The sequence below is a fragment of the Corvus kubaryi genome, unplaced genomic scaffold (assembly GCF_017639235.1).
Source record: "Corvus kubaryi isolate FWS band 111438036 unplaced genomic scaffold, C.kubaryi_AGA036_p1.0 37385, whole genome shotgun sequence".
Lineage (NCBI taxonomy): Eukaryota > Metazoa > Chordata > Aves > Passeriformes > Corvidae > Corvus > Corvus kubaryi.
The window spans coordinates 4,760,733-4,773,892 of NW_024581127.1; the positions used below are offsets into that span (position 1 = coordinate 4,760,733).

The window sequence follows — 13,160 nt, forward strand, 5'->3', positions numbered from 1 at the left end:
TCCTGCTCTCACACGCAGTCGGGCTTCGTATCCGTGCTGAACACCTTCATTGCACTGCAGCGTTTCCCACTCTATTTTACAGTATCTCAAACCATCCCTGTACTTTGCTATCCAAGTATTACAACATGCTTGCTGTAAAACATAGCTAAATTAACCTTACTAAGGTCCTTAATCTTTCTGTGGTTCTACTAATACTATTATATAGGTGTTTGTCTTTACATGCAATATAACGTATTAATAATATATACAAAAATGTCTACACTGACCAGATGAAAAAGGACAAAATAACTTGGTTAAGAAATATAATTGCTGAGTTCCTAAGATATTAGTTTTATGTAAGTTTTCTCATATTTATATAAATGCACACAAATATATATATATATATATGAGAGAAAGAATGTTAATACCAAACCAGGTTATATTTTCATATACACAAAAACATATTTCTTAATATAAAACTAATGCACTCTGGTGTGGTTTTCATCTTTTAAATTTTAAGTATGTGACACAAGGTAAATAAGTGACTGGAAAACATTAAAAACTGTATCTTTGTTAGTGTGTAAATGGAAGAAAGTCTGTGTTGTCAATGAAACGAACCCCATAGGATTCAGATGGCATCTGGCTCAAGCTAAACATCCAAATTTGGTAATTAAGCAAAAAAATATTTACTTAACAACATTTTTGGTTAACCCCAGATGTTAGATCTTTTTACTCCATATGATTTCAAACAGTTGTGCTATGAGCCTTGGGACAGAAAACACTGAAAAGAAATTCAACCTTTGCTATCTAAGAACACTATACACATTAGGATATTAAACTATTTCCTCAGTTGAAAGATAGGACCTGTGGACCTAATCATGGCTAATTTAAAGCTGAGAATTTGATTACGGGTGACAGTTCAGTACACTTTTCTTTTTCTGTTCCATGGATTTTAAGAATAATTACAGCAAGAGAAAACACATGGGGCCAAGACACATCTAAGGTCAAGTTACATCAAAAATGAATTTGGCTCAACTTAATGAATCATGCTGACAAATGAAAAACAGCAGTATGATTACAGTGAAAGAGTAACACTGCTTTAATTATTAATGAGATGCCAGGTAGAAAATGCAAAAGATTATGACAAGATTAAATGGACATTAAAAAAAAAAAATCCAAAAAAGGGTTTTTTGTCTCCTAGAGGAGACAAAAATCAGATCAAAAAATCCATGTCACCTACATCTACAAATACACAATTATTTATAAGATTTTAAAATATCAATTTATTTCCAGGAGTTTGTGCAGGCAGATACACCAGATTTTCCCAGTTAAAAAAAAGAAAAAAAAGGAAGAGTCTGAATGTCGAAGTATAGAACTGCAGTGCGAAGGGTGACCATTCTGCAAAACCCAGCTGAGAGCTACTCAGTAGTCAATCATCCAAAGCCTTAATCCCCAGGACAGCAGAAGCCAGATAGGTGTGAAACTTCCTGCTGAGAACTACTCTCCCAGAGTCAGCAATTTGGTTTGTCCCTGGTTCAAAATGCAGAATCTCTGTCTTACTGTGATAAGACTGGGACATGAGACCACTTTCCAGCAGAACACTGGACAGGGATGGAGGGGCAGAAAATCCATCTGTTCAGGCACTCTATGCCTTCACTTCTGATACTGAGAACGAAAAAATCATGTTATTACATTTGCTATTCTAAGGAAATAACACTGCAATCCAAAGAAACATATTGAAAATAAAATGACAACCTGAAACACCCCAACGTGTTCTAATATCTGAAGCTGTTGACCTCAGTTTTGTCTTCCAGGCTCATCTATTCCTTACTGACAAATAAGGAATAAAAAACATATATATTGAAAAAAAAACGAAAAAACCAAGATTTTAGCCTATTGTCAAGGCCGGAATAAGAAGTGAAATGACCATTCTACAGGTACTCCAACAATTCTGACAGCAATCACTTTTGTATTCCTCCTTAAAAGCTGTTCATTGGGTACCCCACAAATGCTGTAGAGCAGTTGCATTTTGACTTATATGTTGATGAATCAAGGTTAGCTAAGAATGCACCAGTGACAAGTACAGAAAAAAGCTTGTTCTTTGTTGGAACTGAATGTTTTTATTTAACAACTTAATAGATAGAAAGTCCTTAAAACTCATCCTGAAGTTCCTAGACAATTAAAAACTAGCCACATTACACAAAACAGAACTGTTCACCCCTCATGCAATTCTGAGGACATGTTTACATAGAACTCTACATATATTTATGATCATTACTTTGTTGCATAACCCAGCACTGTTGGAACATTGGCTAAAGCTTTGTCAGATGAAGAAAAGGCAGATCATTTTATAGCTACCACACACAAAATAAAAGCTAGAAAAAGCTTTGATGCCTGCCTGGAATAACACAAGACCATTAGTAAATAAAATCCTATTAGAAACATCACATCCTGGGGATTATCCAAAATTGCTTAGCAGTTTTATTGAAAAGCAAGCCAGAACCAAGTTCAGTCAAGACTCTATTTGAGAATGTCACCTATACTTAGATTTAAAGGCAGGAAATAACACAAAAGCTGTCAGGAGAGCAAGAAACTGTCTTTTTTCAGTGTTGTTAGCATCCTTTGGCAAGTGACATATTGGAGTTTTCCTGTATAAAGTATCTCTGCCTTCACTCTCTCCTTACCAAATGCTCTCCCTTAAAGAAGCTCAAACAGGACTGAAGAAGACATTCAAAGCACTATCCCTCTTTTCTTTACAACTTACAAGCTCCTCTGTGACCAGTGACCGTACATCTCCTTACATTTTAGTGCATTGATTTGTATGGAACTATTACAAATATTTTTAAATTTTTAAGGTAGAAAACAATGTTTGAAAACTAAAACGTTAATTATGACCTTCCTTTTTGAAACACAAGCATGTGTTTCCACTATGTCTGATCTTAGCTAAGAGTTAGGTCATAGGCATGTAGTGACAAACTGATACACCAACACTCCCAGACACCCCAGTTTTATCCTCTAGATTTTACATTCTCTTAACATTCTAACTAGTCCATATCACATAGACCATATATATGAAGCATATATGCCTTTGTTATACCGAGGAATCCCTTAGTCATAAACAATGTTCTTTGTCTTTCTTACCTACCTTCTGAGAGATTTCTCAGATTTCTAAGAAGGTCAAAACAGTTTATTTGGCATTGGCCAATTCAGGGACATGGGCCAAACATGTCAGTAAACTGCATACAGCACACTGTAAGGCATGCCACATCTTAGGGATTTTGATTCTTTTCACATGCAAATACATGCCTATACTTTAAAAGGAAAAAGCACTGGAGAAAAAAACCATCACCAGTATAAGCACTATCCATGTCTTTCATGCAGACTCAGTTTCAATGTAAAACAAAGTGCAGAAAAATAAAATAATAGAAGGCCACTTACATTAGAATTTTCTGCATAAGAAAAAAAAAAAAGAAGAAAAAACAAACCAGCTTGAAAATCTGGTGCTTCCTACCACAACAACATTAGATTGTTACAACAAGGTTTTGTAAGAACTTTCTCATCAGAAAAAAATTCCTGTTAGTATCACTCATTCTCCCATAGTTACTTCACTGATAGCATTGGAACTATTCCAAATGCTCTTTATTACTTCAGGTAAACAAAGGTGTCAAAAGTGGGTTCATAGATAAAATCATATGAAACAAACGAAAAAACTCGTGAAAGCTGAAGTAGAAATAGATAAGCGAAACAGAATCAGAGTGGAAGATACTCATGACTTTCTGAAAACAGCACACTGGAGGCAAAATGTTTCAATGGGAACTTTTCTAGCATATGGATGCCTACAGTTAAAGCAAAGACTTTGGCTAACTCTTTTGAAGATTATTTCAAATCAGATTGAGTGTGGCTATGGATTCTAACCCCACAGCCCTATACAGAAGATGGTTCAACTGTCTTTCTGCCACCCAACTGTTTGCAACCAAATATTAGATCTCTAAAAATTTCTGAAAGAGCATCTGCTTTAACAGTAAAAAGTCATTGTCTTAGACTCTGATACACTGACGATTTTTTTTTATAATTTCCATGAATATTAAAGTCATATTTATCTTATATGAATATTAACTGCGTTGAGTTTTAGTGGTACTTTTTTTTAAATACTTTATTAGCAAGGTAAATATGTAACAGAAAAAAATGTAACACATACCTCAAAACTGACAGGTATATTGCGCTTCAAAGCAATTTCAAACACTACGCTGATCTCAGATTTGTTTGCATCTTTATCTTCTTCTGATTCTTTTCCTGTTTCTCCATTCTGAAAATAAGGCATACATAATCATATTACATTTCTTAGAAGACCAACACAATATAATATTCTTTTTTCCCCCCAGTTTCTCAAGGACTTTTGAATTCTCCTGTCAGGCTGTAAATCAGCATTTTTACATCCATCTCAGCAGCACATTGTCAGACACCTGCTGACTGAAGCCATATATATATTGCACTTATGCTTCATAAAAAAGGAACACATAGAGTAATTCATAAATTAATTATAGATGGCAAAATAATGTCTGTAGATGTTAGTCTTATTAATGACATGGATAACAATTGTCTGAGTACACACTTGTTGTGTCAAACATGAGGATCAAACAGATCCTTTGACCTGTTTCTCAGTCTCTCTGTGGGTACCCCTTCTAAGCAAGGAAGAAATCTGTACTTCTTGGAAAGTACAGAAGATTGTACTCCTCTCAGAAGAAATTCAGTCAATCACCCCCACACTTTGACTGGGTCACGAAGTTACAGGTGTCCTCAGCAGGTCCAGCTGGTTAACGGCCCCTCCATCAACTTCCCTCTGGGAGTTATGACCAGTGTGAAAAGGTAGTGACAGAGAACAGCTTGCTCAACACAGAACAGTATTTATTTATCCATAGGAACATAACAAACAGAGAGGCAAAGAGATAAAAAAACAAAAGGCACATGAAACATTATTCTGCCTAAAATTCAGCTTTGCTTTACTCTTCAGGTAAATCTGAATTCTCTCAGACAACCATCAGCACAGGGAGCAGTCAGAGTTATTGCCTTTTGCAACCACTGCCTTTGGTGTTTGTACCCCAGGCCACATTTCCTTAATTCTCAGAGGCTTCACTTCCATCTACTTACTTTCAAACTGCAAAGCTCTGAAATACTTCAAACTGGGATCTCTCAACAACCATGTAACTTTGGCCAGGCTCCTAATTTTTTATTAGTGGAGGTAAACATCAAAGACACTTGGGCTGAATTAGGTGGATTCCTGCAGAGCTCCCATCTTACATAACAAAGTCTGATCTAAATCTTCAGCCACCAGCATAGCTACAAAATCCAGATACCACAGTTATAAAACAACATTTAAAAAGCAGAGGTTCTTCACATTAAAATGAAATTGATCAATATTTATCTACCATTTTTCAACTCCTAATATATTAATCTTTAAGACAACACAGGGCCAAAAATCCAGCACTCAGCTACAGCATGCAGACATGGAACACTTTTTGTCTCATGAAATTGTTGCAAAATTTTGAGTTTAAAAAAAGCCATTTATGTGCCTGATATTGATCTGGAGCTAAATACAAAAAAAAAAAGTTACAAAGTTTATAGAACCTCCAGAAAAAGAAAAAAAAAAGAGTGCTGTGAAAAACAATAACAAGGGTAGTTACAATGAAATTATGTAGGACCTCTAGCTCATTTCATAAAATGAAATGTACCACTGAAATCAAGAATGCAGGTCATTACTTACAGGACAGGCAAAGCATTGCTTAGGTTCGCTGAGAAAGATCAGCAGAGTTAAAAGGATAATATTTGAAAGTAAAAAAGAAATGGGGATATAAAGAATGGTGTACTACTCTTTTGTGAAAAACCTTAGTGAGAATATTACTTGGTATTGTATTCAATTAAGTTCGTGGTTTACAAAGGACACTGACAATCTACAAAGCTGACCAAAAAAAAGCCACAAGAATGAACTACTGATTAGAAAAAAAACCTTTGCACTGAGACACTATGAAAATCAGTTCTATAAAAAGATTCAAAAATACTTAAAAATAATCTTTAAATGTATATGTGGGAGAGATTTTTGATATCTGTTGGTTACATTTAGCAAAGATAAGAAAATACCAACTAAATAGAAAATGAAGCTAAGTGAATTCTAAAAGAAATACCTCACAAGTTATCTTTGAAATGGAGAATAATTAAACACTGGCATAATTTACATAATATAATGCCCACTGGACTGTCAGCAAGCCTTCAAGTCAAGAATGTTTAGGTTTTCTGCTGTACTCTAGTTTAACCAGATTTGTATAGTCTAAATTAGAAATTACAGTTTAAAATTTCATGATTAATACAAACACATCCATCCAGAAAACCCCTCATTGTCCCTTCTGCCCTTACAATTTAACTCCCTGCATATTTTTCCACCAAACATAGTAGAGAACCTAACTGTGAGTGAAGAAAAGGGAGAATCAAGGCTTAGACCTTAGTACTGAGCAATAAAGTTTCAAGCCTTAGTCATTTGACTTCCCTAAGGAAGATAAAACATGTTCAGGAGTGTCTCAGGCACTTTGGATTTAAATTTGATCCTCATTCCCACAACTGACACTTTAATTGTAGGGCCTTTCTTAGCCTCACATCTACAAGACAGCAGAGGTGCTTTGGCAGACACACAATAGCTCTTTTGTGAAAGCAGGTTCACATTCACCAGCAGCCCTGCCCTGTTGGCTGATTGCTTCTTGCTTCTTCTCACCTTATGCTCCTCTACACATTTGTGCAATCAAGCATTAAGATGGCAATACTCCTTTTTCAGTGGTTTAACACGGATAAAAGATTTTATCCTTAACTAAGTTTTTTCTAATAAAAGGAAAAAGGGATAGCTTGAAATGGAAGAAGAATATGCAGAAGGCTGCATTAAGGATGGCCATGAAGGCCAAAAGATAGACCTATGTAAGTAACTACTGTGCTATATTCCATGGATCCCATTCCAGTCAAGTTCACTGAGTTACTACTGGGATTACTAGACGGGTACCAGCAGGTCTGTCCTTGCTCCCCAGGAGCACAGTGTCAGTGACTGGGGATGAAAGAAGCTCAACCTCACAATGTAATTGAGGCCAGCCAGAATATGATATGTATTGGCTCTGATCCACGCCCCGTGTTTGAGGAGTGATGAATCAATCATCTTCCATAGATAACCAAGCTGGTCAGTTTTGCTGAAGGAAATAACAGTTTTACTAAGATGGACCGTGTCCCACGGTGAGAGCACATCCCACCAGGGTGTGCCAGCAGCCCAGTGTGCACTTCCCATGGCTTGCAGCAGGAAGGAGCCTGAACCTTGGCACCATGAAGCCCTTAAACTCTATTTCAACCAGCCTCCAGTTCTCTGGAGAGCTACAGTCAGGTCCACACAGTGCAACACTTTGCACTCCTTCCATCATGATCTCAGCAAAGTGATACCTCCAGCCTTCTCCAGGCACCTATAGCTCTAACCCATGAAGTGAAAGAGATGTTTCTCATGACTAACCTGCAACCAGTGCCCCTTAACCTCAGCATAACCAAGCCACAGAGTTTTACTTGACTGAGGATTCAATTAGTCTCCTATCAACACACATCTGCTATTGAGAACCTACAGAATCCCAAGTGGTCTTCAACTGCTCCCAGAGGTCTTGCAAGTACTTGGTTTCTTTGACTAGGAAATGTTACTATATTTTTCCTTTCAATTTAGAAAGACTATTCTGAGAATAATTTTTCTGTTCAATATTTTTTAAAATATGACACATTTTAATTTTTAAGCAGCAATATATACCACTTAAAGACATAGCAGAGAGAAAGCAAGTTATTTAAAAAAAAAAGTTTCCTGAAGCACAAACCTGAGGTAATTTTTCTGGAATAGGCTCATTCTGAAGAGCTTGAAGGGCCTTCATTGCAGCATTATGTCTAGCAGCTTGTCGAGTCTTTCCTTCACCAAAAAACTCACTGTTGCCAACAGTTAACTGGACATAGAAAATTTTAGGCACTGGGCAGTGATACCTTGAAGGAAGTCATGAAAAGAAAACAACAATACAAGTTAGGAATTTTACCCATCCATTTAATGTAAAATAGAGTAGTACTTGGGAATAAAACATTATCTTTTCTACCAGAATAAGACCCAGCACTCAAATGCATGGGCTGTTCCTCAGCAAGGCAATTGGTAACTCTGACAGCACCTCCTATGTGCAAACCAGCTCTTCACCTACATTTGTCCTCTGCAAGGAGCTCTACTATTTATCAGTCCAACAGCCCAGCTCTTCGCTCTTCTTGGTTTGAGTCTTGAGGAAATGAAACCTAAGGAGAACCAAAAACTCCAGTGGAAGCCCTGCCTGGGACACAACTGTCCCACAGACAAGTGGTACAGAGGAAGAAGGATTGTGAGGTTACTCATGTGAAACCTGTCATCATAGCTCAGCTCTAAGGCTCAACAAAAGCCAGATGACAGAGAATATACCTAGCAGAAATGGATCCTTACTTCTTTTGTTCATATTTTATAGCAATGTAAAAAAGCCCAGGATTCCAGGATTCCAAAAGCATGGACAAAAAAAGGTCCATGACAACAGAACTAGATTTACTCAAAGTACTAGATTCATTAAAACAAAGTACTACATTTTCCTTATTCCTCTTAAAGGATCCTTTTTAAAGTGTGCTCTCTCCACTTTCATCTGTGAACATGGATGGTGACTTTTTTGTATGAAGACATTCTGAATTTTCATTAATAATTGTAACCCAGTTGTTTCAACTGTAAAACAAAATAAAAAGTTACCAGAGAGCAGCACACTTCAAACCCAAACAAGTGTGAATAAGTACTCTGGCCTCAGTGTCCCTGAACTTTGTGCCTAATTCTAAAAATAAATTTATATGGAATGAGCCAAACATAACACTGGCTCCAACATGCCTCTGGCTATAGGGCCTTGGAGGAGTGAGCTAAGTTGCCTTTACGACAAGCAAAAAGCGGGTATTTACTTTGCCCTCTTGTTCACAGTTTAACACACAGAGAATTATTAAGACCTGGAAAAGCTTTTGCTTATGTAACATTTTCATTAAATTATATAATAACTCCTGCTGGAAAGGCTTCTGGAGGTTATCCGGTCCAATGCAGCACACAGAATATGGTCAAGATCTGAAGTTACATTGTCTTGTCCAGGCAGTGTCCAAGGTATCATGGAGGTCTCCCAGGACGAAGATACCACAACATCTCTGGACGACCTGTTATAGTGTTGGACCACACTTTCTGGAAAACTATTAGAAAGTTCCTAAATGCCTAATGGAATTCAAACACTTGGCACTGAAATTGTTGCAGATTTGCAGATGGAACAGAAGTCTTCCTTCCAATGCCAAAAATGACCAGCTTCCAGCCTTTGCCATCACAGGACTCCCTCCTAGCTTACCAGCCCAATCAGCACTAACTCTCCCTGCTCCTGCTTTGGTATGGCTGAGAATTCATGCTCTTGTACTTGCAGGATCTTAGAGACAATCCAATTGATCTCTTCCTCATTTGTTTTAGTGATGTCAGCACAGTTTGCTGACATCTTCCTGCATCTTCTTTACTCGGTAACACAAATCCTCTGACAATGCACACCTCCTGCAGACAAGACCACTATCTCTACAGCCTAGCTAGAGCTCTGGAGCCAGCTCTGACTCAAGGTCTCTGATGCACCAGGAGAGCTGCTCCAGATGGTGCTAGGAACTGTGCCAGGTGGTGCATCACCAGCACTGCTGAGCACACACCCCATCCTCAGCAGAGTTTCTGACTCCCTTCTGCATCCACTGCTGTGCAATCTGCTGGTTGTCTCTAGGAGCAGTGCTCTAGGCCCTACACTTACATGTGCTTTCACCTGCTGAGGAGGTGCTTGACCCTCTCTAATCAGGAGATGACTGGAAGGAAAGCTCAGTGCAGCTTTTGACCAGGAGTAGTTGACAGAGCTTACTGGCAGCTGCTAGAGCTTGCTAGAAGCCACAGCCTCCTGTAGTTATCTTTTCCCCACAGCAACAGGTACCCTCCAGTTCCTCAAAGAGTTCCCAGGAATCTTTCCACCATTCCAGAAGACGTAGAACTGGAAATGGCTGCATGTGTTGGCTGCTGCTTAGCACAAGACAAACTGTGTCATGCAAAAGCAGCAGGCACCTTGATAGCATGTCCCACCTCATTACTTCACAATCCTCTTTAAATGGAAAGAAATGTGGTAGTGCTGTTAGCAACTACCTAAATTTAGGGAAAATACAATATCCATCAGAAGTTCCTGTTTCCTGTTGAGTTCCTAGACCTACCTTTCTCTCCACTGCATGCAAAGGAGGAAAGCACATGAACTTAATCCACTTTGTAAACTCAAATCCCACAACAGGCTTTCTCTTTTTCCCTCTCCCCTCCTCACCTTTTTCTTTTAAAGAGTGTTTAGGGAGCTATTTATGTGATAATAAGGAAAAATGATATTCAGCCTGTGGCTCTAGAGCCTCATGCAGCTCTTTGGCATTGCCAGAATGATAAGGCTTTTACATGGTTTTGTTTAAATTTTTCTTGCTCTCCTTGTCCTCAAGCAGAGTTGTAACAGAGCACTGATAATATGAGCATTGCCAGGAAAGTGCAAAGGAACACCTGAAATCCTCAGAAAAGGAACTAAATCTGTGAGGATATTGGCTTCTCTACAACGAGAAGCATGTCAAAGGAAACAACATCCTCCTCTTTTCAGTGGTGAGGACAGAGACTGTATTAACAAAAGTCTCAAAAGCAATCATAGTATTACAGTCTGAAAGTACAGTGTGACAATTAAACTGAGTTTTAATAATGAATGATTCTGCATCCTGAAAATGTACACTCATGTAAGGAACAAGCCCATGGAAAGGTAAAATGATGCATCTGCCACTGGTCATTAACAAACCTTCCCAGTATACTATATATGAGTTATTAGAAAGGGCTGAAAGCATTAGCAATCTTTGGAATATTTATACAGAATTTGCTATTATTATTATTATGCAATAACATATCAGCACAGTATTTTCCATCTCAAGTACATCTGCATGTCAGCTCTACACTCCTCAGTCCTCTGTCACTCTGTTCAGCCACAGAACTGAAACAGGCAGGATTTCAAACAGTAACGCCTCACATATGGACTCCTTAGGTCTCTGAAAGTTTTTAAATTTTCTTCATTTTAAAAATATGCATCTCCCTGCATCCTACATGGCAGCTACAAATGTTAGGATTTTCCCCGGAGAAAATTCTTACATGAAAGAGATTTTCAGGTGATACTGGCACACTCCTCAGAACACAAGCTGACCAACACAGCCAAATGACTAAGTAAGACTAGAAGACAACAAAAGGGCACATGAAATGATACATTCAATTGGAAGAAAACGAAGCATGATAACAGATAATACACAATAAGTCACATATAACCTATAAAAACCAGCTCATTTTCATCTGGCTCTTCTGGACATTTAAGATTCTTAAAAAAATCCTTCAAATAGGAGGTCTGGAAAGCAGGTTCCCTTTATTCCCTCTAAGTTCACAGCAGCAGAAATCTACTTTTTAGCTAATACCACTAGAACAGTCAACCTGAAAAAGGGTATTTGCTCTGTGACTGTGACCTTGAATGTCAAGTTTCAGCAATGAGTAAATATTTACAACTAGTTATAAACCCCTAAAAACAGGGGTTCATAACAGAAATGCTGACAGACTTTAACTAAGTTGGTGTGAGTGGGCGCCACTATAATTAAATAAATCACCAAGGTCTGTTGACAATTAGAAAACTCATTTTGGTTTGCCACAGAGACAAACAAAAATTCTGTTCATTATAATTTTACTGGAATATGATGTCATAACATGTAAGCATACTGAAACAATCTGCTGCTTTTCCAGCCAAAATATTAATTGCATACTAAGGAGCCCTTGGGGCCTCTTCCTTTTTGGCCATCAAATCCACACACACAAAGACAAATAAAGTATTAGTACATGCATTATGTGTTCATACTGCATTTCCTGCATTTCTCTGGATTCCTCAATGGCATAAATGTTTTTGATAAATATTGTTACTTTCTTCTTAGAAGGGGAAAAAAAGCAAGTGCAAGATGCAGCTCACAGAAACCAGGAAGTTTACTTAGATTTAGCCTCATGTTAAAAAGTCAGTGAGATTTTCTCTAAATTCTAATGGTCAATGAAGTAAAAAAAACCGAACAAACCCAATTACTTCCCCCCTACACAAGTGTTATAGGAAGTAACAATTTCCCATATAAATATTTCCATTTCATAATGCAAAGTGAAGAGGAACTGGGACCATATTTTAGTGGCCACGACAAATGCCACTAAAACATGAGCTATTCTGCAGATGCCAGCTCTGTGCTGAAAGGGTCATTTTCTATCTGGACCTTTTCCATGTGAAGTCAATCAAGCTGGCAGCCCTGCTGGCACTGTTTAATCAGGAAAATGCTGTGAGCTTTGTGAGTGGAGGGGTAGAGAGCCACAGACCATGCAGGGGAGTAGGAAACAGCATTTGCTGTGAACAACTTTTTCTCCATTACATTTGAAATTTCTCTAGGGGAGCAAGTTGCTTAGTGCAGCTGTTCCCTGGCTATGTCCTATTTTCCTAAGCAGTCCATTAGCCACGTGCATTTCTTACAGATGTGAGTTCTATGTTTTGAAGAAGGAAACATCCAGTATAGTCAGTTTTGTCTTCACACAGTGAACCTTCTGGTTCTTTCAGCAGATCCACAACAACACCTGGGAACAAAGAGGCTCTCTCTTCCAAGTACTCCTTTTGAGAACTACAGCCCATTATTCTTGAAGTGTGTCTACTACAGGCTAGGCTGCCTGATCAAGCGGAACCTAGAGATGAAGCCTTGTTGATCCAAATCCAGGAAGAATCGCACTTGCAGGCTTTCGTCCTGCTGGGGGACTTCAACCCCCCTGACATCTGCTGGGAAAGTAGCAGGGTGAGCTGTAGGCAATCCAGGAGATTCCTGGAATGCATGGAGGATAACTTCTTAACCAGCCTGGTTAAATAGAGAACTTGGGGTGAAAAAGAGAAGCTATCATCTCTAGGCGGAGGGTCAGGTAACTTGGGAGAATTATAAGGATGTAGCAAGGTCATGTAGTAAGAAGATTAGAGGGGCCAAAGCCCAACTAGAACTTGATTTAGCCACTAGAGTTT

General features: G+C 38.3%; 1 protein-coding gene across 8 annotated transcripts in view; it reads right to left on the bottom strand.

The window, feature by feature from the left end:
* Nucleotides 1-13,160, bottom strand: part of STAU2 (staufen double-stranded RNA binding protein 2) — a 169,067-nt gene that overhangs the window by 110,549 nt on the left and 45,358 nt on the right. For all 8 annotated transcript variants that reach the window (XM_042036126.1, XM_042036124.1, XM_042036122.1 and 5 more), the window contains 2 exons: nucleotides 7,857-8,016; nucleotides 4,178-4,285 (listed from right to left, as the gene is read on the bottom strand). In XM_042036126.1, the coding sequence (XP_041892060.1) occupies nucleotides 4,178-4,285; nucleotides 7,857-8,016 (268 nt within the window). The remainder of the gene's footprint in view (nucleotides 1-4,177; nucleotides 4,286-7,856; nucleotides 8,017-13,160) is intronic.